This window comes from Peromyscus eremicus, chromosome 20, assembly GCF_949786415.1.
Source record: "Peromyscus eremicus chromosome 20, PerEre_H2_v1, whole genome shotgun sequence".
NCBI classification, from domain to species: domain Eukaryota; kingdom Metazoa; phylum Chordata; class Mammalia; order Rodentia; family Cricetidae; genus Peromyscus; species Peromyscus eremicus.
Window position 1 is genome coordinate 22500063 of NC_081436.1, and position 27456 is coordinate 22527518.

A 27456-nucleotide genomic window follows, 5' to 3' on the forward strand; every position below is an offset into this window, starting at 1 on the left:
CGGTGCCGTTGCTATGGGAGACAGAAGGAGACCATGGAGGGAGATGAAGTGGAAGGACCTGAAAAACAATAACAAAAATAAATCGTTTTGCCAGGTGGTGGTGGCGCACGCCTTTAATCCCAGCACTCAGGAGGCAGAAGCAGGTGGATCTCTGTGAGTTCGAGGCCAGCCTGGTCTACAAAGCGAGTTCCAGGAAAGGTACCAAAGCTACACAGAGAAATCCTGTCTCGAAAAATTAAAAAAAAAAAAATTGTTTTAAAGAACTGCCGTGGTAGACACTCCTGTCTTACAGATAGACACGTTGAAACTAGACAAAGCATCCCGCAATTATTTTGATCAGGCCAGTCTGTCCCCTGTGTGGGTTGTTTGTTAGCTGAGATCTAGTGATGGCCCTGCCTTGCCCATAGCCCAAAGGGATGGACATTGATTTTTCTCTTTAAGGATTTCCTGAGAAAGCTTCTGCACTTTCCACAGCCTCTGCTCTTGTTTCAAGTGGTTTCTATTAGGGAACTCCTGTTCGCGTCTCAGACAAACGCCTGTCACTTGGAAAATTTCTGATTCCTGATGAAGATGCAAGAATAAGTCACCGGGCTGCCGAACAGAAATGATGTCATAACGACAGTAATGAGTCGTGCCTGTCCCAAAGAAAAAACGACGTATTCGTTAGCCACAAAGAGCAGTGACTGAATAGCCCCGGAAAAAGAATCCAATTAGATTTGTGTGGCTGATGCCCTTGCTGATAAAAGCACCTGGGAGCTTGTTAGAGATGTAAGACTGAGTCAGAACCCTTATTTTAACACGGCCCCTAGACAACGCTCAGATTCTGGAGATTTTTGAGAAGTATTTCCTTAAATCACCCTGAGACCATCTAAAAGTGAGTGGGCCACGGCAGCTTCTGGATATTCGAAATGAAGTAATTTCCAGTAAGTCAGGAGGAAACCACAACTGGTTCAACAGGAACTGGCTTTTCTCTGGAGTTTCTCTGCTCAGATGTCACGAAGTCACCTAGGGTGTGGCGGCCAAAATCAGAGACAATGTGTTGGCTGCTGCCTGTGCAGATGGTGAGAAACACTAGGTAGATACACTCCCTTGGCTCTGAGAGGCTGGCATGTGGAGAGCAGATAAGGGATCGGGATGGAGGTATGACTCCTTGTGCCCTTCTCCCACCTCCCATGAAGCAGCCGCAGAGGGGCCAAAGAGTTTTGAGCCCCGAGTGAACAGTTTGGCCCTGGTCTTCTTTGTCTAGTCGTCCCTGTGCTCCCTTAGTGGTTCGGGTGACTTCTCTGTTCCCTTCTGAATTGTGCCCTGCTAATGGGCACAGCAATGAACCTCAATAAAAATTCCTCCTACCTTCTCCCACAGTGGCTGCTAGAACAGCATGCCCATTCCAGGGGTTTTAGGGGCTCTGTCTCTCCAGGCTAGCACCTCTGCCACTCCCAGCTAGGGAGTCGGGCTGGCCACACAGACAGCAGACACAGACTGGCAAAACCATTACTGTCTTCTTGTAGAGTGCTTCAAGGCACAGTATCTAGACCAGAACCAAGCTAGTCAGTCTCTGCCTCAGCCAGGGCTGCTCCTCCCACGGAATCAGCCAAATGGATGAAGCTTGTGGGCTGTTGAAAGCATATGGTTTGCAAATACTGTAAAACCAAACATCACTTTTGGCTTTTATTTACTGTAATGTTTCACATCTCCCACTACCAAGCTTGCTGATCAGGCCCACTTGGCCTCGGCTTCCACTCTCCTTCTTCCTCCTTGGGGGCCGCCTCTGCTCTGTGCCCCTTCTGATGCCTTCTTCCTCCACCTGCGTTAGGGGGCCTCCCTTCTATACCAGCTGCCCATGCCTCCTCTCACCGTCCCACCTGACCCCCTTCTCCCTGTCTCCCCCCTGCCACTCCTCTGCTCTCCCTCTTCTGACCCCTCCCCTGCTTTCGCTTCCCAAGGCTGCAGCTGCTCCTCATGCACGCTCTGTTTCCCTGCCCTTCCAGGCTGTTTTCTCTTCCCTCCTCGTCTCTCTCTTCCTCTCTTTCTCTAAGGGGAACCCGGAGATCAGAGAACTGTTGAATCAGAGTCACAAGGGACAGAGTATATGCCATGCTGCAGTGGCTTGTGAGTCACACTGTTCTTTTATCGCCTTCAGTAACAGATGCCCTCCAGTCCCTCCCTGAAGCAGGAGGGGACACAGGGGACAGGGCCCCTTGCCACACACCCCCACCACCACTTCCACCCCAGAGCTTCTTTTCCTATCTCAGAACACACACATATCCGCATGTGACCGCACTGATACGCTTGTAAGGGCCTTCTGCTGTGACATGCTTGTTCCTAGGCTTCGCAAAGGCACAGAGCTTCCCCTCCAGTGTCCCCTCCCCTCAGTCAGCCTCCTCTGTGCTTTATTTCTCAGGGTAGGACCAGGACACACAATTCTAGTTTGAGGTGACAAAGAGGGACAGTGGCAGCGGGGTTCCTCCTCCTAGGTGGAGGGATGCCCGCAGTGGCCTAGCATGCAGATGGAAGAGGAAACTCGTTTTCATGAGGCTTTGGTCCAGGGTTAGAGTCAATCTGTCAATCTGTTTATTGATCTGCAGTCAATGCTCTTGGCTTCCCTCTGGCCCACTGGCAAAGATACCCTCAACCACAGAAAATCAGGAGCAAAACCCAAGAGCACGCCCCAGAGACAACCCTTGTAACCACAAAATGAGGCTTCTGACACATCCCACATCCTCAGCCAGGGCTTCTCCAAGCGCTTCGCAGAATCTAGGCTACAGCTTTCTCCACAGCTGGGAAAACAGAAGTCACATTCAAGCAAGCCACAAGGGCTTGTGGAGAACCCCCATGCTCCCCAGCAATTGGCTCTGTGGTGTCTTCATGTTAGAGACACTCTCTCTTGTCAGCCACAGGGCAACAGGATTACCCAGGGGACAGTCACTGGTGGAGAGTAAAAGTTTCAGCCAGGCATTGACTAGGCCTGAGGCTTGCAAGGCTCTCCCACACCAAGCTGAGACTCCTGACCACACCCTTGCCAACTCCCTGCTCAGACTTGCTTGGTGCCTGTGGCCCTGGATCTGCTATACCTTAATTCTCAGGGTGCAGTGCCTGCCCTGTGGAGAACAGGAGGGAAGCCTACCCTGTAGGTGGATGGGGCCAGGTGAGCTACTTAACATGCCTAGCCAAGCCTAGCCCCGTCCTATGCGTCCATCGCTGGGGTGTGACCTCTGCCTAGCTGCTTGCTCTCTTGGAAACTTCCCAAGCCAGGAAAGAAGCTGTGAAAGTTCAAGGATTGGGAGAAGTCCGTTTCCCTCTCCTGCTCTCAGCTCCCTACTGCCTTCTCACACAGAGAAGAGCCGGAAAAGCATCCCATTCTTCACTCAAGTTCCTTCTCAAGCCAGTCAATGAACCAACCCAGCTGCCAATAAATTACTAGTATAAAATGTTGTGTGTAGACATGGGCATACATATACATGTTTTGTGTACGCACGGGCACACATGAACATCACATGCATGCATGTGTAGTTATAAAGTCCAGCTGTTTTCCCTTGTCCCTATCTGGCCGGCAGCTTCGGACAAAAAGCTTCTAGCCTCCCAGCAGGACTCATCGCATCATGGGAGCCACATAGTTGGCAGGGAAGAGACCCAGTTTGTTGTGTAGACGGCCGGTCCACCAAGATGGGTTAGAGCTGTCCAGGACTTCAACCACCTCTCCACTTCGGAATCCCAGCTCATCCTCCTCCAGAGCCTCGAAGTCATACAGGGCCCGGGCCCAGCGCACTCGCTACAGGGGAAACGAGAGACATGCCGATGAGCTTGGAAGGCTGGCCTTGGGAGCAACTGTCATACAGCGGAACCGTGACTCTATCCTGAGTCCCCTGGCCCTTCCAGAAGGCTGATCTTGAAGCACTGTAGAGCAGACCTGGTATGCACAGCCCTGGCCACTAAGGTACTGGGACACTCACCAGCTTTGATATGGTCTTGTTTTGCTTTTGTGGAGACTGGGACCTCACATATGTAAGATAGGTGCCCTACCACTGAGCCTGTCCTGAGACCAAGGGCACTGGGTCACCGGGACAAAGGTCACCTGTCTCCCACTGCCGGAAGAGCAAGAACAGGGCAAAGCTCAACAGTCATACTGCAAACAGCAGCCTGAATGAGCTGCTGAGCCAGGCTGAACCCTCTCCCGAGAGGCTGCCTTGTGCTCTCCACTCACTCACCCCTGCCACCTGGAGCTGCACGGGGTCCGTATGTCTCCGTTGCATCAAGGTGGCATTCATCTCGCTGCCAATGCCACTGTGTCCGTCATTTATGTCTAGGCTGCCCCCACGGCGGTCCTAGAGACATGTAACAGAGGGCTGTTATCAGCAGGGGCGTCTCTCTCAACCTCACCCCAACCCTGTGCCTTGCTTGGGTGCTGTCTACAGAACTCACACCCAAGAACTAACTCGCTGACCATCACCCTTCAGCTTGGAAAATGGACAGGAGGGAATCTGAGGGGACCTTAGATTCTAAAGGAGAAGATGATAGGCTTCGTTTATCCAGTGACATAGCAGCTATTTGTGGAGTCATGTACCCATGCCTCAGGAACGCAATCAGTTATCATCATCATCATCATCATCATTTGTGTGTATATATGTGAGAGCGTGAGGGCATGAGTGTAGAGGCCTGAGGTTGACATTGGGCATCTTCCTCTGTCACTCTCCATCCACCTGAAGGGACGTTACTGACCCTGGGACTCACTGATTCAGCTAGACTGGCAGGGCCATGAGCTCCTGGGACCTGCTGTTCACTCGCTTCAGCAATGAGGTTAAAGACGCGTTCCCCTATGCTGGCATTTATGTGGGTGCTGGGAATCTGACTGCAGGCCCTCTCGTTTGCCTACAAACACTTTCCTCCTTACCTGTCTCTTTACGTGCCCCCCGCCCCCATTTTTTCTTTTACTTTTGAGACAGGGTCTTGTTTTGTAGCTCAGGCTGGCTTTGAATTCACTATGTAGCCCAGGCTAGAGATGGGCTCTTAATCCACCTGCCTCGGTCTCCTAAATGTTGGGGTTTTGGCATGCACCACCACACCTAGCTTGTATGGTTCTTTTCCTAGTTAAAAAAAAATCAGGAAAATGTACTAGTTTAGAGGAAGAACCACCTACTGTAATGTGCTAAGTGAACCGATGGAAAAGTGTCCAGGCATGCCGGGGTCGATCAGGGAAGGAGTCTGGAAAGAGGGGATGCCTGGGCTCCAGCTTGAAGGAGCAGTGGGACTGACCAGGAAAGCTCCATCAGGCCGACAGAACAGCTTGTAAAAAGCCAAAAAGAGAGGAAATGCACTGAGCCATGCCAATGACAAAATGTGGTGCCAGTTGCCGGATTATCTGTTCGCATGGTACTGGGGGTTGGTAGCAGAATATGGACCTGGGGAAGTAGATACAGGCAGCTCACACAGGACCCTGTGCCCTGTGGAAGAATGTAGGACAAATGTCCTCTTAGTGTATTGTCCATCCAGTGGCAATCCCATCTGGAACAGGCAGGGTTAGGTAAACAAGGCTGCTGCAGGTGTTAATCCGTTTTTCTTTTTATGGGTTAAGGGGCAAGAATTGGAATTCTGCTGACAGACTTAGTCTTTGGGGTGTGTGTGTGTGTGTGTGTGTGTGTGTGTGTGTGTGTGTGTGTTTTCAATCTGGGAGCTACTTGGGTTTTGGGTGGGTGGTTTCCATCACAGGGCCCGGAATCTTTCAGGAGGCTGGTCCAGGCCTGGGCCATGGGGTGGGCAGGTCCTCCCTCCCTCCTTGCTCTGTCCCTTCCCTGTCTTCAGATACCTGGTGAAAAGGATGGTGCTGTGGATACCGCTGTAGAGGGGGCTGCGGCCCTGCTGGGAACTGAGGAGGTGGCTGCTGGTGCTGGTGGTACTGTTGGGGACGGGCAGGAGGGTTATCTGACAGCTTGCGGTTCATCAAAGGGCGGATTTCTTCTCCTACACTTCCACTTGGGTGAGGGCCTCCCTGGGACCTCCTATCCAGGCTGTTGCCCCGGTGACCCTGGAAAAGAAAACAGGGGCTCCAGAATCACCCTTTCCCTGGGCCTCCCCGTTCCTGTCACTCTCCTGACAGTAACTGGGGGCGGGGGTGATAAGGCTTAAAGGAAATCTAAGGTTTGGACCTCCGAGTGATCAAAAGTGGTCCCTGCATTCTCAAATCTTCCCTAGTTCATGAGCTCAGGCCTCTGGTCGACAAGTTCCATTTGGTCTAACCATTCCCATGTGCTCTCCACTCAATCCATTCCTACTGGGTTTGTTTCTCTCTTTGTAATCAAGCTTAAATATTCTACTTTTCAGGCAGAAAGGGACAGGTGATTTGAAAAGGATCCGTGGGCTCTGGGGAAGTAAACCCTCCCTTCCAAACCCCCAGCTGATTTGAAGGCTGGGATGCTACAATCATCAGAGCAGAGTGTGTTCCCACCCAGAACACACCGGAAGTTCAGAAAGGAAAACAAAGGTCAACCGAGACCTTGTGGATTATTTAGCCACAAGATAAACAATCCACATGTTGCCAAACTGCTGGACACCCTACCCTCCAGATAGCTCTGCTCTTGACTTTTCATAGCCTAGAGCTGTCATTTACAGCCTGGTGACAAGGACCCAAGACAGCAACATTCTGGCAGAGCCATGGAAAACAGGCCTCGGTGTCCCCTGTACCAGGAAGGAACAAGGCCTCTCGGCTTCATATTGTAACAGCTCATGAATCAGAAATACTTTATTGTTATTTTTATTTAACGAACAATTACATCGAAAGTTGGGCTCAGTATATGCTAACACTGTACAAATATTAACTCATTTAATCCGGTTTAACGACAACTTTCCACTGCCTCTCTTATCTCTGAGCCCCAAATCCTAGTGAGTTAATACTTCTGTCCGTTTCCTGGTTAAAATAATCCACAAGATCTCGGTTGACCTTTGTTTTCTGAACTTCTGTGTGCTCTGGATGGAAACACCCTCCTCTCTGATGATTGTGGCTTCCCAGCCTTGAAAACAGCTGTGGCTTGGAAGGGAGGGTTTACTCCCCAAAAGCACACGTGTCCTACCCCTGGGGTTCCAGCTATGTTAGTGGATGCTTCTTCCTTTATTATGCCTCTGTCTGTCTGTCTGTCTCTCTCCTTCTCGCTCTCTTTCTTTCAAGACAGGGTTCCAAGACAGTGCTGGCTGTCCTGGAACTCACTCTGTAGACCAGGCTGGCCTCAAACTCACAGAGATCCGCCTGCCTCTGCCTCCCTACCTGGCACCCACCACCACCACCCGGCTTATTACACCTATCTCTTAGAACCATGTTCTTTTCCTTGAGAAATAGTTTGTACTTTGTATGTGTACACATGTGTACATATGTGTGTGAGTTCCCTTGTGGAAGGCTGATTACCATGTCTTTGGTGCTTGCCTGCTGTGGACCAGATTCTGTGGTAGGGGTTGTGACTATGCCATATTCAATCTTCACAAAGGCCCAGTGAGGGAGGGAGCGACTATTATGCTTTCCATACTAAGATGAGAAAACACATACTCAGAAAGCATCCTTTTATTGTTTGCATGTTATTGGATTTGAGGGCAGTGTCTTGCTTGCCCTGGCTGTCCTGGCATTTACTATGTAGCCTAGGCTGGCCTTGAACTTGCATTCTTCCTGCTTCTACTTCCCAAGTACTGGGTACAGTCATGTGCTACCATACCCAGCTTCAGAAAATGCTCTTTGAAAAAAAAAGTATTTTATTTGGGGTATATGCCTGTGTATATGTATGCTACGTGTGTACAGGTGCCCAAGGAGGTCTGAAGAGGTCGTCAGATCCACTGGACCTAGAATTACTGGTGGTTGTGAAGCTCTAATGTGAGGCTGGGAACTAAACTCACGTCCTCTGGAAAAGCAGCAAATGTGTTTAACTCCTGAGCCACCTCTCCGGGCCTCAGAAAAGCGTTCTGAACTTGACTAGGTGACATAGGTAGTCGGGAATGAAGTGGGATTAAACCTACACAGTACCTGTACTCCCCGAGGCTGTCAGGAAACTGCCTGGTGCTTTAGTCCTGACCCCTAAGCTACTCTCTAGTACTGTTGTCTGTCACCCTGATCCTTGAGCCGCTCCTGAGCTGGGCTGAAAACAGCGATGTAAGATCCACACATAACTGAACAACAGCACCTCCAATGTGAGCTAACGTGTACAGTGTATTTGCAGTGGGATTAGGGGTGATGGAAGAGATTGGGGGACATTAGATTATCTTACACTCACAACCCCCTATTTATGCTGTTTTAAGGAAATAGGATCTGAGAGCCTTCCAAAGTCGTCACACAGCTAGGAAGTGTTCAGCTTGGATTAAACCTGAGATATGACTTTGGATCAGAATATCTTTTTTTTTTTTTTTTTTTTTTTTTTTTTTTTTTTTTTTTTTTTTTTTTTTTTTTGTGGCTTACACAGGAAATCCGGCTACCTGAAATCCCTGGCCTGGAGTTTATCTGGACCCGAGGCATACCTGATCTTCTTTGGTTCCATCTCGAAGGAAGATCTGCTTCTGTTTGGAGATGGAAGTCGTCCTATAGTAGTCCACCAGCTTGTTCAGGGACGGGAACTTCTCAGTCCACAGGAAGTAATTGCCCTTGTTGTCTCTCATGACTTTGAAGTGCTGCACATCATCCTCATGCCTGGGGATCAAGCAAACTCATTGGTGACCATGTCCCTGCTGGGTGGTTGTCTGTACCCAGAGACGGTGGAGTTTTGTTTGAGCAGGCATTGTATGAACATGTCTTGGGGGGCAGGGGGATGACATAAACAAACATCTGTTCCACCCAGATAGGGCATCAATGACAGAACAAAGTAAAGATTCCACTCAAGTCTACTTTGGTGATCCAACGAGTTTAATTATGGCTATGTATGGTACCACGGACAACATACAAGCAGCTATACCACTAAAGAGAGTGTTTCTCTTCCCCAGTCACTATTAACTGTCTCCATATCCTGGGGGAGGGGGCTTGTGATCTCCTCTGCATTCCATGGTGGGACATTATTAGGCCTATCTTGTGTAGGTCTCATGAAGGTAATCACAGCCGTTGAAAGTCCAAGAGGGCCATGGCCATGTCATGCCGTTCATTCTATGGCAGCGGGAGAAATAGACATGGACAACCTGACCCAAGCTCTGGTACCAGGTTTGTGGGAGGGACCATCAACAGAATGTGATCAACATGAGCTGGGATCTGTCTTGGATGATGGACAACCATTTAGAAGGAAAAAGTGGGGCTGGTGAGATGGCTCAGCAGGTTAAAGGGATTTCCTGTCAAGCCTGAGGACCTCAGTTTGATTCCCCCAAAAAACCAGGTCCTCCAAGTTGTACACACACACATACACACACACACACACACACACACACACACACACACACACACACACACGCACACGCCCACGCACGCATGCACATCAAACAAACAAACAAACAAGTAAATGTAAAAAAGGTTGGGCAAGAAAAGAAAAATGTTCCAAATATCTTTACAATTTTATTTTATTTTTAATGATGTGTATGTTTGTGTGAGTAAATGCCATGTGAGTGCAGGTACCTGTGGAAGCCAGCAGCTGGATTTCCTGGAGCAGGAGTTACAGGTGGTTGTTAGCCCTCTGATGTGGGTGGGTGCTGGGAACTGAACTTGGGTCCTGTGTGAGAGTACTATGCTCTTAACCACTGAGCCATCTCTCCAGACCCGTTCCCAGTAAGGCCTGGGTAATCAAGGTGCTTTTGTAATGTTTATTTGAAGCAAGGCAACACCAGAGTTCTGTTCTCTGCTACAGACTGGCAGCAGAGGGCTGGGTTTTTTTGTTTGTTTGTTTGTTTGTTTGTTTTTGTTGTTGTTGTTTTTAAAGACCCTGCTGTTTTCCTGTTGTCAGAAATGTCTTGACTCATCTCATCTTGATCTAGTCTAAGTTTATGTTTTGTATAAATAAGATTATAAATCGTACTTTGTGGAAACACATTATACGGAGTTGTAGATTTTAACTGGAAAAGACCTTAGACATAGTTCAGCCTTCTGTTTTTTTTTTTTTTTTTTTTTTTTTTTTTTTTTTTTTTTTTTTTTTTTTTGGTTTTTCGAGACAGGGTTTCTCTGTGTAGCTTTGCGCCTTTCCTGGAACTCACTTGGTAGCCCAGGCTGGCCTCGAACTCACAGAGATCCTCCTGGCTCTGCCTCCCGAGTGCTGGGATTAAAGGCGTGCGCCACCACCGCCCGGCCAGCCTTCTGTTTTACCAGTGAGGATGCTTGACTGAGAGAGGCCCAAGGGCTTAGTCAAGGTCAATGTGAATGCGTGGCAAACCTGAGGGAGAATGCCCGGTCTGATCCCAGCAAGCCTGGGTAAGCATACTGACTTCTTTTAGATCAGTGCCTTTTACTACCATTCTGAGTTAGGTGGCCAGGCACATCTGTACTGGGTTTGCAGAAATCTGACTGTAGCCATCTAAAAACAAGGGGGGAGGTTTTACTACCAGCTCTGGTCTTACTCCACAGCCAAGTTGTCCTTCTTGGCTATAAAGTTTTGGTTTTGGTGGTGCCATGCTGTGGATATCGATTGCTCTGTATGCTGTGAATGTGTTGCTCTGATTTGGTTGATAAATAAAATGTTGATTGGCCAGTAGCCAGGCAGGAAGTATAGTATAGGCAGGACAAGCAGAGAGGAGAATGCTGGGAACAGGAAGGCTGAGTCAGGAGACGCTGCCATCCGCTGCCACCATGAGAAGTAAGATGTAAGGATACTGGTAAGCCACAAGCCACATGGCAAGGTATAGATTTATAGAAATGGGTTAATTTAAGATACGAGAACTAGATAGCAAGAAGCCTGCCATGGCCATATAGCTTATAAGTAATATAAGTCTCTGTGTGTTTACTTGGGTCTGAGCGGCTGTGGGCCCCAGTGGGATTGGAGATAACTCCAGCTACAGCATTTGGGAGGCAGAGGAAGGCGGATCTTTGTGAGTTCGAGGCCAGCCTGGTCTACAGAGTGAATTTCAGGACAGCCAGGGCTACACAGAGAGACCTTGTCTTGAAAAACAAAACAAAAGAATAAATAATAAATAAATGGGTTGTTTTGTTTCCAAACAGGCCTGTATTTGCATGTTGCAGGTGTGTGAGTATTAGTGCTATCAGTGGCCACTTCCAGCAGAAAAGTCAAGAGTTAAAGGGCTTTGGAGAGTAGAGATTCATTTGAAGGTTAGTGGAGACTTCTTAAGGATGAATTTAGGGGTCTGTGTTTGGAGGGAACAGGAATTTGGGGCCTTTATTCTCATCATTTATTTGGGTTCTACTCATAACCAAGGGTAAGTAAGTCACTTCCTGTCCAGCTGAATCAGGGTGGAAACTGACACATGGCCATCACTGCTGATCTTCCTCAGGAGTTTGGGCATTAATAATGGCTTTTCTTCCAGATCTGGTATCTCAACTCATAGAGGAGGAAGTATTTCATGTATATAATAACTATTCTTCACTCAGTCCCTCCCAGCAATCACAATGGATATCATGTTGCTGCTTGACAAAACACCTACCCGTACACACATAATTTTTCAGAAAAAGGAAAAAATAAAAATAAAATGGGTTTGATTGATAAGGTTTATTAACAGGCCAAAATTTAATCAATGAAGACCCAATGAGTTTAGAATTTGAAATTAATTAATATTAGCTTGAGCTAATATTTATGATTGCCCAAGATATGAAGACATTTTAGTTAAAGAGAATTAAGAGTACAGGGGCTAGTGACATGGCTCAGTGGGTGTGGTGGTTTAAACAAGAATGGCCCCCATAGGCTCATATATTTGCATGCTTAGCCACCAGTGAGTGGCACTATTTGATAGGATTAGGAAGTATGGCCTTGTTGGAGGAAGTGTGTCACTGGAGGTGGGCTTTGAAGTTTTGAAATCCCATGCCAAGCCCAGTCTCTCTCTCTCTGCCTACAGATCAAGATGTAGCTCTCAACTACTTCTCCAGCACCATGTCTGCCTGTATGCTGCCTTGTTTCCTGCCATGATAATGATGGACTAAACTTCTGAAACTATAAGCCAGCCTCAATGAAATGCTTTCTTTTATAAGAGTTACCTTGGTCATGGTATCTCTTCATAGCAATAGAACAGTGACTAAGACAGCAGGTAAGGGTGTCTACCACCAAGCTTGATGCCCTGAGTTCAGTCCCTGAGACCCACATGGTTGAAGGAGATCCTCAATTCCCCAAACTTCTGACCTCCTTATGTGCATATATACCCCTCAGCAGCCACACACATACACATGCACACACAATAAATATGTTCTTTACATTTTAGTAAGCTGTCAAGTTTGCTGATGTTAAGGAGTCTAAGGTATTTGAAAGCACGCTTGCAGCACACATGCCTCTAGATGGCTGGTCCATCATTTATTAGTCCTTCCTACCTCCGTTTTTGAAGATCCTTTCTTTCTAAATAACAAAGCAGCTACAGTTTATCACAAGAGATTAGATTTCTTCACAGGAAGCAATAAAGCTTCACACCTTTCGAAATCTATCAACAAGTGCAGGGTAGCGCTGCCTATCAAATCCCCGGGCAGGAGGTGTGTCCTGTGCAGGCTCAGGGCTCCTTCCTCCTCTGCTACGAGCTGCATTTCATGCACGTTAGTTATGCGGTCACCAAGCCTGACTTGCAGTCTTTGACACGCTGACCACACACACTGTATTCAGATCTGGGGTTTCTCAGTTTAGGTCTGTGTCATGTCCCTGCCCGGACTGAGTCACTTCCTATAAGATGCAGCACAAGAGTTACAGGGTCAAAGGTCTTTCTGATCCCCTTCCCCAGAGGCTTCCCTCAACTTTACCCTGCTCTTCTCAGCTTGGCTTTGTCAGAACCTTGCTGTGTGGAAGCAGCCTGGCTCTGTGTCCAGCAGCTTCCCACAGCAGCGGCTTGGGGAATTGCTTTTCTCTTGCCTTTCTTCATCCCTCTACTGACAGAACAGAAAAGGCTGAGGTTAAACTTCCAGACGGACACAGTTAAGTGGGAGCTCCCTTTCCTCCTTCCACAGATGTCCCTTGATGTCTACAGGGTGTGCTCTCTTCAGAACACACACATAAAGCAGATCAACTTGCTTTCCAGAAGTATCTGGGCTAGACAGGGAAGCAGATAAATACACACCTTTCCCCCCCCCCCCCCTCCAACTGGTTCTTAATATCCCTGGCTGTTCTGGAACTCACTCTGTAGATCAGGCTGGCCTTGAACTTACAGAGATCAGCCTGCCTCTGCCTCCCAAGTGCTGTGATTAAAGGTGTGTACCACTGCTACATGCATCATTTTGAACAGAAATCAATGTATGGAAGAGTTGAGGACACATGTTCTGGGGAGGAAATAGTAGCATAGTTAAAGAGATGCCACCATGCTCTATCATTGGGTAACCTACCAGCTTGAGCTGTGGCAGACTGAGAAGGGTCAAGGGGGGTTTGGGAGTAGCCAGTACCTGACAGAGATGGAGAAGTCTCCTGGGGAGCTCTGACTGGCCCTGATGATGAAGAATCCAATTTCCTTGCTCATGAGTAAGTTCTCTGCTTGGTGTCGAGAGAGGCCTTCATGGAACCACCTGTAGTGAGAGGACAAAAGAGTTCTTTGAGACACATGATGGTGATGGGGAGGGAGAAGGGACGTGGAAAAGATGTGACTCAAGGGCAGAGGCCAGGGGCCCTGAGTCGGGCGTTTGGGCATGCATTCTAAAACTTAGGGACGACACTCGTCAGCTTTCAGGGAAGCAATGGACCACTCCTCTGGACTTGCTCTCCTTGTGCCTTCTCTCCAGAAATTTCTCTCTAGTTTGCGAAACTTGAATCCCAGTGGGATGCGGCCTCTTGCCACTAGGAAGGGACATCAGAGGAGAGGATGTATGGGATAGAAAAGGGCTGCTGCAGGCGTGGAGGCAGGGTTCCTGGTCAAGCTTGTAGACAAGGCCTGGGCACCATGCCCTTCCTGAGATGCCAGTGGCATGGCACATTTCCCCAGGAGCATTCAGGACAGTTCCAGCTCAGGGGTTCAGGTTCTTTGAGCTAACGTGGGAGCCTCAGGGACTTGGATTGCCATGTCCAGCAGAGACTTCCAGGTGTCTTGCATACACTTGGAGATGAGAAAGTCTAACAGCAGCATTTCCAGCCAGCTTCTTCAGTTCTTTTGTGAGCTATTCCCTGTGTTCTGAGGTCACCCTCTACAAAAATCCAGGCTGGAAACGTCTTTGCCGAGAAAACAGAAATGGGAGAGAAACCAAATTTCCCAGAGCACAGTCAGGGTGGCAGTGGCTGGAATGTTCAAAAGAATCAAACACACCGGGTAAGGGGAACAGCAGCTGCAGCTTCGGGCAGGAAACCACACACTCCTCTCCACCCTAGAACAAGGGTTTCCCTCACGGCCGGCAGTGGTGGGACCCCATCACACTGCTTCTAGGTGGCTGCTCTAATTGCTGTCATCTGAAGGCTAATTAATGCCCAAGTCCCTTTAGGACACATGCATGGCAGGCCTCAGCTTCCGACTCCCTTGTGCTTTCTAGAATTTGAGATCCTCGACTCCAGACTCAGATAACGGGAGGGACACTCTTCCTCCAGACCTGGGTGACAGCAGGAGGTTGGTGGTGCCCGGAGGGCTTGGAGCCTGGGGTTGCTGGTGTCTTACATCTCTTCAGGGGTGAACAACTGATTACCACATGTAGAAAACACCCGTGACAGGAGGAGGAGGAGGTCAGTGTGCTCCACAGCAGCCACGGCTCGAAGGAAAGCTTTCAGCAGAGGCAACAGGCAGGTAGGCATGTTTCGAAAAGCTACATCCTCTAACTGGAATTGAGCATGGGCTATTTTTTTTTAAGCTTTCCAAAATTTTTCATACATTTTGTATCAGACACAGGAGGCCAGGGTTTCAAACTTCCTTGTTATTTGAAAGCTACACTTTCACGTATTGATTTTTTTTTTTTTTTTTTTTTTTTTTTTTTTTTTTTTTTTTGGTTTTTCGAGACAGGGTTTCTCTGTGTAACAGTCCTGGCTGTTCTGGAACTCACTCTGTAGACCAAGCTGGCCTCGAACTCACTGAGATCCACCAGCCTCTGCCTCCCAAGTGCTGGGATTAAAGGCATGCGCCACCACCACCCAGCTATTTAACATTTCTTATTTATTATTTTTTTGGGGGGGGGGTTTTGTTTGATGTAGTTAATTAATTACTTTGAAATAGGGTTATCCCTATACAACCCTGGATATCCTGGAATTCACTGTGTAGATTAGATTGGCTGCGAACTCACAGAACTCTGCCTGCCTCTGCCTTTCAAGTGCCTGGAATCAATGGTGTATACCACCACACTCAACCTATCATTTTGGGGGTTATTCTTTGAGATAGGGTTTCATGTAGCCCAGACTGACTTCAAACTTGTTATATATTATAGGCTGGCTTTGAACTTCTGATTTTCCTTCTTCTAAGTGCAAGGACTGGGATTACAAATGGCTCCTACCTGGGCTGGGTCTGACAGCTTTTATTGACCATCTCTGAACTCATGGGACCGTTTTCCTGGTGCTAGGAAAATAGTGGTGAACAGAACAGACAAGCAACTGCGCTCTCAGGGAACTGACATTCTGGGTGGCTCAGGAGACATGGGATAAACAACAGAATAATCAAAATGGCATGCCAGGGGACTGTGAGCCAGGAGAGAAAATGGAAACAACGTGGATAGGGTGCTGGGGAGGAAAGTCATTTAAAATGGTCAGGGGAGACGGCTCCATGGGCAGTGTGCTTGCTGGAGGCATCTGAATGTGGTTGCGGGAGGTGCTGGTCCTGTGGAAATGGGCCCGCCCGAGGGAGGGAGAGGGAACCAAGGAGCTTCTCTTCTGGTGCTTTCCCTGTCTCCCGCACACCTGGGAGGATGGTGGCAGAGCCGAGAGACAGGTGGGAGAGTGACTGGCATGAAGTGGCCCCCTCCTAGATCACAGGGCCACTAAGGGGCCATTGGAGGTCAGTGTTCAGCCTTGTGGTTCAATGGTCTCTTCTGGGTCATGGAAAGTGACACCAATGCCCCTCATTAGAGTCATCAACACTACTATGTTTTTTTTTCTTTCTTTTTTATAAAGCCTAGACTCTTGGGGCTAGACCCTGGCTCTGAGACAAGATTAGATTTCTATCTAACCCTTGTGGTCAATTCTTGAGACAAACACAGCCCAATCTCAGTGTTTCACTTCCTCTTTCTGGGGGGAATTTCCCTTCCCCCTCCCCTCTCTCTGACTGGGGTGAGCAAGAAGAGACAGTTTGGGACACCTGCTTAGGGTGGAATGCAATGTTAGGCAGTCGTGGAGAGGAGCTGTTCAGGAACGGCTTTTGAAATGGGATGTCCAACAGTGCCCCCTTTGGAATTCTTGGAGATTCTGCAGCTGCATTCATTATAGGTGATTTTTAACTCACAAACTCATTTTATATATATATATATATATATATATATATTATATATATATATATATATATATATATATAAAATTTTAAATAGGCGATCCATGCACGCAGTGTAAACTTCAGAAGGGAATGTGATGCCATGCAAATAAATCTTCCTCCCACCCTGGCCTTCCGCTGTGAGGTTCTGGAGGCTGGAGAGGGAGCTCTCTAGAGGCAGCCATTTCTGACAGTTCCTTGGGTATGCATGGATAATTTTAGTGAGGACTGAAAAAGTAAGGGGAGCATGTGTGGGTAGACCCATCTTGGCAGGCTGGAAATACTTACTCAGGAAACTCAATATCTATAAAATTCTTAGGCACATATCCTTCTTGGCTTCGGAGCTCCGCCTTCAGCCACTCCTCTTGGTTGCTTAGTATCTAGGGGGAGAGAACAAAGAACAAGGACTCCGATGAGAGACACCAAGCGGCAGGAGGGGGCTGAAGGGCAAAGAGGAAATAATAAGCCTAAGGACCTGGATGGGACATCAGCTCTAGGGCTTAGCGGGGAAGGAGGGGACACCTCGGGTTCAGTCTCTGGTGTGTGATGGTGTGTGACTTCTTTTTACACCACTCTTTTTCTCCACTGGAGGCCACCAACTCACGTCACCCCATCATAGCTCAGATCTAGCACTCAGACAATGCCCTGAATCCTTTCTTAGGATTTCAGTTTTTCACACTTATTTGTTTATGTGCCTACATCTGTGCATGTGGACAGATGTGCCCCAGCATGTCTACTGGAGGTCAGAAGACAAGTCCTCATGGTCCTCTCCTTCCACCTTGTGGGGACAAAGTCACTCACTGAGCTATCTCGTCAGCCTCTAATTCATTAGCTAATTTTTTTTTCAAGGCAGGGTTTCTCTGTGTAGTTTTGGTGCCTGTCCTGGATCTCACTCTGTAGCCCAGGCTGGCCTCGAACTCACAGAGATCCGCCTTGGCTCTGCCTCCTGAGTGCTGGGATTAAAGGTGTGTGCCACCACCACCCAGCTGGCTTTGAACTCTTGATCTTCCTGCTTCTACTTTCCAAGTACTAGGATTATAGAGGTAGACCACCATGCCTGACTAAAAATTTATTTTTAAACAAGGAGATTAAAACTTAGATATCTAATCGAGACCAGCTTTCTAAACTATAATGTTTATATTCCTATTTTGAATTTTGAAAATTGGGACAGAATTCAAGGTGCCTGGGATGATAGTACAGGTATGGCGTCTCATACCTGTTATCTCAACATTCAGGAAAGTGAGGCAGGAGGGTTTCCATCAGTTGGAGGCCAGCCTGAGCTATGTTGTAGCAAGTTTCAGTCCACAGAGTGAGAACTTGAGTGTGAGGGGGTGGGGGAGGGGGGGCGCTCTCTACAGAGACACTTTTGGGATGCCCTCTATAAACTTGGAGTCAGATCCTAGACAAAACCAAGAGTTCCATCTCGTTACTACAGGACCCACCTCGACTGCTACCTACATGTGGTCACCTGCCTTGGTTACTCACACTACTCAGGAGACATGACTGTATGTATGTATATTCGTTGACTTCCAAAAAACGGGACACCCTTGAAAGTATTTGCTATCTCCACTGAGAATATTTCTAAAGGGTGTGGGCCTAGACCAGCACAACGACTCTACCTAAGGGTGGCCGGCCACATAAGAGACTGGGAAACCTGTGACGGTGCCACCAAATCACTGGAATCTCTTTCCAATGGCCCCTCCCCCATTTCCGGGCTTGGAGGAATACCAGCTCTTTGCTATTGCTTAGGTCGTTGTTTCTCTTTCCTGGAGCTGAATGCGGTTTCATGGGTGGAGATGCCAGGGTAGGTGGAAAAGCAGAGGGAAGATGGGGAAGACTGCCTGGAGACCTCTCCAGCCGAGGCCGTGAGCTAATTGGGTCAAATGTGATGAGTGAGGACCCACTTCTGTGGTGCGTTCTTGGAGTTCAGTGTCTCCATCCTAGCTGGGGTTTAACTAGGGAAGTTAGAGGTACAGGGCCTTGTGGTTAATGATGCTAGATTTTTACCTCTTTATAGAGAACCCCCAAAAGATTTTAAGCCAGGAAATGACAGTAAGAATGAAAGTTGAAGAAGAGCTTTGAAGATGAACTGGGGGTGGGGTAAAACCCGGGGAGGAACAGAAGGAAGATGGGTGTTGCCCACCGGGCAAGGGATAATGGGGTCTGAGCTAAGAAGAGGCAAGGACCTATTTCGGAGGATTCGAGGAAGTAAAATCAGGCAGGATTCTGTAACCATTTGGGGTAGCTGAGGGAGAAGGGGATTCTGGGAAAACTTTGGATTTCTAGCTTGGGAGACTGAGTGGGTGGTGATGTCTTTACTGAAATAGAGAGGAGAAGGAGGAGCAGGAGGGACTCGTGGGCTTCAGCTTGTAGCGGATGAATTCCAGTTGAATTCCTCAACTGAGAAGAAAAACTCAGTGAGCTGTGGATGTATGTGTTGGACATAGGAGAGAGCCGGGGGCTGGTGACTGGGGTTTCCAAGAGTCATCCAGAAGGGTAGGAGTGGAAGCCCTGGGTCCCTTGGATTTCTCTCTCCCACAGCAATAGCCAATCCTCCCTCCCTCCCTCCCTCCCTCCCTCCCTCCCTCCCTCCCTCCCTTCCATTGACAGGGTTTCATATAGCCTAGGCTGACCTCCAAATCCCTGTGCAGCTGAGGGTGGTCTTGAATTTCTAATCTTCCTGCCTCTATCCTCGGAGTTCTGAGATTATAGGCAAACATCACCACACCCAGCTTACGCTGTGCGGGGAATAGTCTCCAGCTCCCTGCATACTAGGTGAGCTCCCTACTAGCCGAGCCACACCCCCAGGCCTAGGCGCTATTTATTTTATTTTTCTCTTTTCAGACAGGGCCTCACTGTGCAGACCTGGATGCCCTGGAATTTACTATGGAGACCAGGCTGGTCTTGAACTCACGGAGATCAGCTTGCCTTTGCTTCCCAAGAGCTTGGATTAAAAGTGTGCACCATCATGTCTGGCATTACTTCTAATATCACTGCTAAAGTTGAAGAAAAGAGACCGTGCCATCAGGGTTGGAACAAGGAGACCTGGTTTCTGGCTTGAGCTCTGTCACTAGCTGTGTGACACAGGACACATCAATTAGCCATTTGAAAAGTGGGGCCTATAACAACCCACAGAGCTCTGGCACAGAAACACCCTTCTGAAGGTATATATTCTCTTGTTGTTGTTGGTTTGTTTGTTTGTTTCAAAACAGCGTTTTTCTGTGTAGCTCTGGCTGTCCTGGAACTCACTCTGTAGACCAGGCTGGACTTGAACTCACAGACATCCTCCTGCCTCTACCTCCTGAGTGCTGAGATTAAAGTTATGTGTCACCACCGCCCAGCTGGTATATATTCTTTTAAAAAAAACAAACAAACATATATATAATTCTGCTCAGTGCAGTATCTTTATGAGCGAAGACTCCAGTTCTGAAAGACATGGAAGGGTTTGCAATTCTTGCAAGCATTGTACATGAATGTTTGGGCTGTAATCATTTGTTCTTTAGCAGTAAAAGCGTGTCCCATATTTGAGCTTGAGAATTGCTGAGAACAGAAAACTTTCTAACATCAAATGGCTTTGCTGAGGATGGGTGTGGGTCTGTGTATGCCGAGGGGAGCGAGGGGGTGGGGAAGCACACGATCTAGGTCAGGGGAAGGCGAGGCAACTCAGCAGTGGCATCTTCTATCCACTCAAAAAGCTCAAGAACGTTTCTCTCCATGCACTGCTGTCAGCTTTGGAATTCGTTTCTCCTACCACAGGGGACCGGGGGGTGGGGGTGGGGGCTGTGTGTGTGTGTGTGTGTGTGTGTGTGTGTGTGTGTGTGTGGTGTGGTTTGGCCCGGGTAACCAATGTCAAATCCAAAGCGAGCAGGAGTGAGGTGAAAGACGCCATTTGGAAATTGGCTTATCACAGTCCGAATCACACTCTGTACTTCGATCTCTGACCCGAAACAAGCCACAATCTGAGTAATCATGCCTAGTACTCATCTACCTCCTCTAGAAACTAAAGATTGTCCCCGACAGCCAGCTAGCCAGCCATTTGTCTTCACCACCTGGGGCTTGATCTGCCTGAGATTGTGTTTCCAGAGAGGTGAATTTCCAGGCATTTTATGGGGGTATAGAAGCTGTTTTTTTTTTTTTTTTTTAATCTCATTTTCTGCAAAGAAAAGGTTTTTTTCTTTTCTTTCCTTTTTCTTTTTTTTTTTGAGGGGTGGTGGCTTCCTCCTGCTGCTGTGGGCCCTGAGCCCCAAAGCTTCCTGTTCTCATCTCTCCATCGATTCAGTTCCCCCTATCTCTTGTAACCATCATGTAAACCTGAGCAAGGAGCTCGGCCCAAACACACGAAGCTCTGCACTTAAATTGCTGTATCGTCTTTCTTAAAATGTTCCCTAAGAGAATAATTTTCTAGGTTACATGGCCTGAGCATCAGCTAGATGTGGGAAGAGAAAGGCCAAAAGTACAGCTGGGGAAAAATGTAAAATTGGATGGAAGTACAGCTCTTAGAGGCACAGTGGAAAGGTGCAGCCCTGAGAAGTTGATTGTGTGGGATTAAGCCGGTGGTTTTAGGCCTCTCTTAGTCTTAGAAGAAATGGGGTCGACTTAGACACATTACAGAAACAGGTAGGAACAAACTGGGTCAAAAGCCAATTTTCAAAGCTGCTGGCAAATTCCAATGTAGATCTGTGCCCTGTGTAGCTAGCTACAGGTACGAACACGAAAAATGTGATTCCCAATGTCCTTTCCAACTGTTTTTCTCCCCAGAAAACATGGATCTAGCCGTTTGGCAGAGGTTCCTCATCCACCATCTTGTCTACCATCCCATGAGGATCAGCATCTAGTAAGCACCGATTGTTTTAGCTGCAATGCAGAGAATAAGCTGGAGAGAGTCGCTGGTGGCTAAGCCAGCCAAATACTTCTTTGTACTTCTCTAATGAAAAAGTCTGTTTAATCTTAAGCACCGAAGGCCAATCAGGAAACTTGAGCACCTCAAAGTGAGTTTCTAGGGCACTCCAGAACTGCCCTTGAAATGGTTTGCAGGAATCCCTGGGTGTGGTGTGTTTTCTGCCTGAGGATGGGAGTGACTGACATGGTCACTAATGGCCGCCATTCAGAACCAGAGTTCTGTCACAGGCTCTCTGTGTTTTGTCTTCTACAGCGGCAACGGGCAGAATGTGAAAAGGTGAACAGGGTTGGCTTTCTGATGGAATCCTAAATGGCCGCATAGATGCCATTTCCCAGGTCGAGACATATACACTGGATCCCTATTTGGGGATGTGACTTGTGCCAGATGTTAAGAAGGCACAGAGCTGAGCTGGAGTCTTTCTGCTCTCAGGGAGCTCACCAATGGAAGAACCCACCATTCATTCATTCATTCATTCATTCACTCACTCATCAAACATTAGTAAGAAATAACTTTCTGCTCCTAGAGATGCTGTGTGGCCCTCATCCCTATAAAACTTTGGCTAGTGGGGTAGCTAACAGGAAAATGGACAACTAAGATCACATGTGGTAAGTAACGGTGATGGTGCAAGATGGCCCTGGAAGTACAGCCTGAGGCCAGAAGAGGGGTTGGCTTTGCTTGGAACAGGGGTAGTAAGGAAGGGAGAGGATCAGTGAGGGGGTCTCTGGAAAGATGGTCATGTATAAAAGGACACTTGGAGAATGAGGCGGAGCCTGAGAAAGGATGATGTATACTGGGGGGGAGGGGGCGGCAGGGAGAGTGTGTCCTCAAAGATATATGCTATGTGTATGTGTGCACACAGGTGCCTGTGTGTGAGCGCGATGAGCCTGGAAAGTGCCTTGGAGTCAAACGGTTTAGATTTCAATCAATTGTTAATAGGAACCCTGAGTACTTTTGAGCAAGGAATGATATGATCTGATTTGTCTTCTAGAAAAGTCCTTCTGGGACCAGTATGTAGAGTGATTGAATGAGGAAGAGGCAGGAGGCAGTGAGGTCAGTCAAGGGGCTGTGCGATCGTCTGAGCAGTCAGAGAGAGCAGAAAGGCATGCTCTGGTGATAATATGGCCATCATCTGCTCAGTCTCTGCTCTGGGCCAGGGCTGTTACCTTTAATGACTTTCCTGGACTCTGCAGGATAGTTAATGCCTCCATAGACAGAGGCAGACACCAATGCTCAAATCGACGGGTGCCTAGGCCCGAGCCATACAGCTCACAGGCTGGGAATTGAATCCATATTCATATGGTTGCAAAACCTGTGTTCCTTTTTCCAGCATCACACATTTTCCCCCCTAATGGAGAAGAGCCTCCCTTGGGGGACTTGGAGAAAGAAATGCATTCAGAACAAATAGTGTACAGGAAAGACAGAGCTCCACCCAGGCCCCGGGCGCAGTCACTGTCTACCTGTGTGATCTTGACATGTGGCTTCACATTTACAGAGTGGAGAAAGCAACCTCCTGGGTTTGCTGAGATGCTACAGGGTACACACAGCCCCTGTGCCAGTCCTGGCTTGCAACAGGAACTTAGCTGGTGGCGAGGACTAGCTTGGATGGAAGTTGGGGTGGGGTGGGTAAAGGGGGTTGTGTGAGCCTGGTGTCAGGGGCTGGAGTCTACGGGGTAACATTTAGCAGATAACTGGTTCTGGGGTTCAAGGCTGAGGTTAGTGAGGGAGCAAGGTGCAGACTGGAGGATCTTTAGCATAGAGCCAGAGAAAGGGGGTGAGGTACTTCAAAGTAAGAAGGAGAATCAGAAGGCCAAGGGCAGAGCTTCAGGGAGGTGAGTATATCTGCTTAGAGAGAGCACAGGAGTGCTCACAAACTCAGGAGAGGAAAGAGAGGGAAGAAAAGAGGGAGAGAGGGAGGGAGGGAGAGAGACAAGAGTGCCACTGAGCAAGGGAATGAGCTCCAGGAGAGGGGCAGCCAGTAGAGTCTCATTCCATAGGAGTCTTGGAAGAACATTCTGGTCACATGAAGGAGGTTGCAGCATGTGCTGGGTAATTTTTTTTTGTGTGTGTTAACTTGGCACAAGTTAGAGTCATCTGGGAAGAGGGAATGTAAATTGAGAAAATGTCTCCATCAGATTGGCCCATAGGCAAGTCTGTGGGGCATTTTTTTGATTAATGATTGATGTGTGTGTATGTGTGTGTGTAGGGGGATCCAGCCCACTGTGGGCGGTGCCATCCCTGGGCAGGTGGGTTATATAACAAAGGTAGCTGAGTAAGCCATGAATCAGAAAGCAGCATTCCTCCATGGTCTCCATTTCAGTTCCTGCCTGGAGCTGTGGTCCTGGTTTCCCTCAGTGATGGACTTTGATATGTAAGTGTAAGCCAAATAAACCCTTTCCTCCCCAAGTTGCTTTTGGTCATGGTGTTTATGACAGCAACAGGAAGCTAACCAGGACACAGTAAAGGGCTGACTTCAGAGGGCCTTGGAGCCAAGAGAGGAAGTGGAGGGCATCCAGTGCAGAGAACTGTTTCCATCTGAGCAACAGAGGAGAGAGAATCGATAAGGAGTCAGGCTGGGAAGCAGAGCCCAGGGAACGTTCCGTTGCTCGTTTTTTTCCTTCCACTCCTGTGTATAACAGAAGAGAATGAACGGGGAGCTTGAGCAAGGCCTTGAGCTCTGTGTGTGATCAACATAAGGATGGGAGCTAGCGGGAGCAGTGGGCGCTCCAACGTGGCTGGCATCTGAATGGTCACAATTCCCCATAGAGGAGGGAGGAAGGGACTTTTCATCACATGACCAATGTCTCCATGACTCTAGTGAAAGCCACCTTTTCCTCAATCAGTAGCCTAGACATATTTTGGCTTATAAAATGTCAAACTTGGGACACTGTGGGGTCAACCACATCGCTAGCTCTTTCAAGCTGAAAGCAGTTAGAAGGGTACACCCTGGGTGTGGGGGGTGGGGGGCTTAAGCGACAAATGGAGCCATTCTATTCTGCATGCAGGTGCTCTGTGGACCCTTTCCAAGTTGTCCTCTAACACCCCCACAAGGGCCTTTGTATTGCCTATCATAATTCTCTGTGGCAAGATACAACAGTGGACTCGGTGACGGGCAGACACGTGAGAGGGCCACCTGGGCAGCTGAGGACGAGAGCGGAGGGATGCTCTTGGAGGGTGCCCTGAGGTCAGACAGGGGCCCACGGCCACCTCAGGCTCCTGAATGTCCTGTGGACAGGCTTACGTTCTTTCGTGAATCACAAGGGAGTATGCTGATGGACACCTGAAATGCGGAAGAAGCCCAAGGCCACTTCAGCTCCACAAGCGGCCGCTGCAGCTCAAGCAGGGCTTGTAAACAATTTTTAAGGAGCCTCTTAGTGGCTGGGTGTGCATGGGCCACCTCAGGTCTGCTGCCTCTCCCTGGCTGCCTCCGCCTGCACCCTTTTCGTGTGGAGCCTGGCCTTGCCTTTCTGTGAGTTTGATAGCTCCTGACGTTCGTACTGCCATGCTTCCGCACTACTTCAAGGTAGACTCTCACGTTTCCCACCCGTGTTCCTGAGGCACTGAGCTGACAGCATCTATGACAGCCCAGTAGAGGCTGGTGCTGCCCACTCCACGCCACAGGCATGGTGTGTGTGTGTGTGTGTGTGTGTGTGTGTGTGTGTGTGACTTATACCACCTAACCCGGTGTCTAGCACATGGGTGCCCAGAAGGAAATGCTTGGTGGGGATGTGGACTTATCTTTTTATGAAACTGCATCGGGCTGTGCTCAAAGCAAGGCTTCTTAAGAATGGCTCTGCTCTGGGGCTGGAAGAGGGTTCAGGCAGTAAATAGCCCACCATGCAAGCATAAGGTCCCAAGTTCAGATCTCGAGGACCCACCCAAAAATCTGGGTGCAGATGTGTGTGTCCACAATCCCAGCACAGGGGAGGTAGGGGCAGGTGGATCCCTGGAGCTCGCTGATCAGCCTGCCTAAGCCGGATCAGCGAGCTCCAGGTTCAGTGAGACATCCTGCTTCAAAAAAATTAAGGTGTGGGGCTAGAGAGATGGCTCAGAGGTTAAGAGCACCGACTGTTCTTCCAGAGGTCCAGAGTTCAATTCCCAGCACCCACATGGTGGCTCACAACCATCTGTAATAAGATCTGGCACCCTCTTCTGTGTACATAATAAATAAATAAATCTTAAAAAAAAATTAAGGTGGAAGCCAGGCGGTGGTGGTGCACACCTTTAATCTCAGCACTTGGGAGGCAGAGGCAGGTGGATCTCTGTGAGTTCAAGGCCAGCCTGGTCTAGAGAGCGAAGTCCAGGACAGGCACCAAAATTACACAGAGAAACCTTGTCTCGATAAAAACGGGGGAAAAAAAAAAGGTGGCGAGCAAAGGAGGAAGACACCTAATGTCAACTCCTGGATTCTACACTTATATGTACACATATACACGGGCATGCATATACATGTGCACATGTACATATATGCATGTACACCTGCATACATACACACACGAACATATACACAATGACTCTTCTGTTTACCCGGCAGGAATCTGGGATGCTATCATGATGAAGGACATAACACTTGTGTCCTCTATAGCAAAGGCCCTACACATGTCTCCCTTGTTCCTCTGTGTGTCTTCCAGGCAGTACTAATGGGGTAAAGCTTGGCATTGGCTAAAAAGCTTTGTCTACACATGGGTGGTCAATAGGTGACCTTAGACAGAAACTTTGAGACTTCCTCTTCCTCTTCTTTTCCCCCTCTCTCTCTCCTTTCTCTGTTTTGTTTTTGTTTTGAGATAGGGTCTCATGTAGTCCAGACTGACTTCAAACTCACAAGGTAGCCAAAGCCAAAGCTGGCCTTGAACACCTGATCCTCCTGCCTCCACCTCCTGAGTGCTAGGATTAGAGGCATGTTCTCACATCTGGTTTTGAAACTCTCTTTTAAAGACAACACTAAGAGTTTAAAAAAAAAAAAAAAGAACTATGCACATTCTTTCAGAGACAAAGGTATAAGTTGTTAGGTGGCCTCAGTGGCCAGGCTCAGGGAACCTCAGCCCCTCACCATTCCCCTGGGACCCCACATCACCTACCTTCAGAATATCTCCAGTGTGAAAGCTCAGTTCATCTTCACCCGAGGCCACGAAATCAAACTTGGCGACGGCTTCCATGTCTTGACAAGAAGCTGGAAGAGAAACAGTGTGGTCATTGTGCCTTTCCACCAGGGACGGGTTGCAAAGCAGATGGTACTGCCTGGCAGGCTCAGCGGTGGGCAGGAGGGTGGCCCAGTGCATGTCTGCAGGCTGGAGAGCTAGGCTCAGGCAGCCGAGAGGGCCGTGCAGGGCCAGAGCTCATGTTTGCAACAAGAGCTGCTGCAGCCTTCCAGATCTGGTTCCCAGAGTCATTCTCTGAACCTCTTGACACCAGGAGTGGGAACTACAGCCAGAGACAGCCCAGCCCCTCTCCCTCCAGCTCCCTTGGCCTGCTGTGGCCGGCTGCCGCTTCTGGGGGGCATCTCTGTTTCTCGCTGATAAGGACAGAAGGCTTGCTATCAACTGGAAGTTGAGGCCCAGGGGGCTGGAAAGACTGCTCAGTAAACACTGTCCCTCGGCTGTCCCTTGGCAGCTATATTTAACCAGGCGGGTGTTAATTAGACAGATGCCATTTTCCCTTTTACATCTGAATCATTTAAGAGAATTAGACAGTATTGGCCGATGGGGAACTCAGCGTCCTTCTGCCCAGTTTGACAGCAGGACGCATTTCGGTTTTTGAGCCGGGAAACTCAGTCTGTCCGATAGCTTATCTTAACATCATGATGTAACCCGAGAACATTTCAGAAATTTCCATTTTGATGTTTCTGAATTGAATTAACTTTCCTCCCAGTAACACCCATGTGCTGATCACTATGTCCACCTATATCCGACATTTTATATATATATATAAAAAAAAATTGAAGGAGCTGGTGGTAATGTCACAAAGAACAGAGTGGAATACTAGTGGTGTGTGTGTGTGTGTGTGTGTGTGTGTGTGTGTGTGTGTGTTCGTGAGTATGATCTAAGTAACTAAACCTCTGGGAATCTATCCCCTCATCTTTAGAATGAAAAATCTTAATATTCAGTGGATCAAGTTGTAAAATGGAG

General features: G+C 48.4%; 1 protein-coding gene across 1 annotated transcript; it reads right to left on the reverse strand.

Annotated features, from left to right (window-relative positions):
- Positions 1-3404: 3404 nt before the first annotated feature.
- On the reverse strand, positions 3405-26569 carry Grap2 (GRB2 related adaptor protein 2). Its single transcript, XM_059247606.1, has 7 exons — positions 26410-26569; positions 16723-16814; positions 13454-13573; positions 8485-8653; positions 5801-6019; positions 4206-4322; positions 3405-3769 (listed from the first exon to the last, which is right to left on the reverse strand). Exons 1-7 carry the CDS (start codon positions 26485-26487, stop codon positions 3590-3592), a joined length of 975 nt encoding a protein of 324 aa, XP_059103589.1. The 5' UTR covers positions 26488-26569; the 3' UTR covers positions 3405-3589.
- Between the last annotated feature and the right edge of the window lie 887 nt (positions 26570-27456).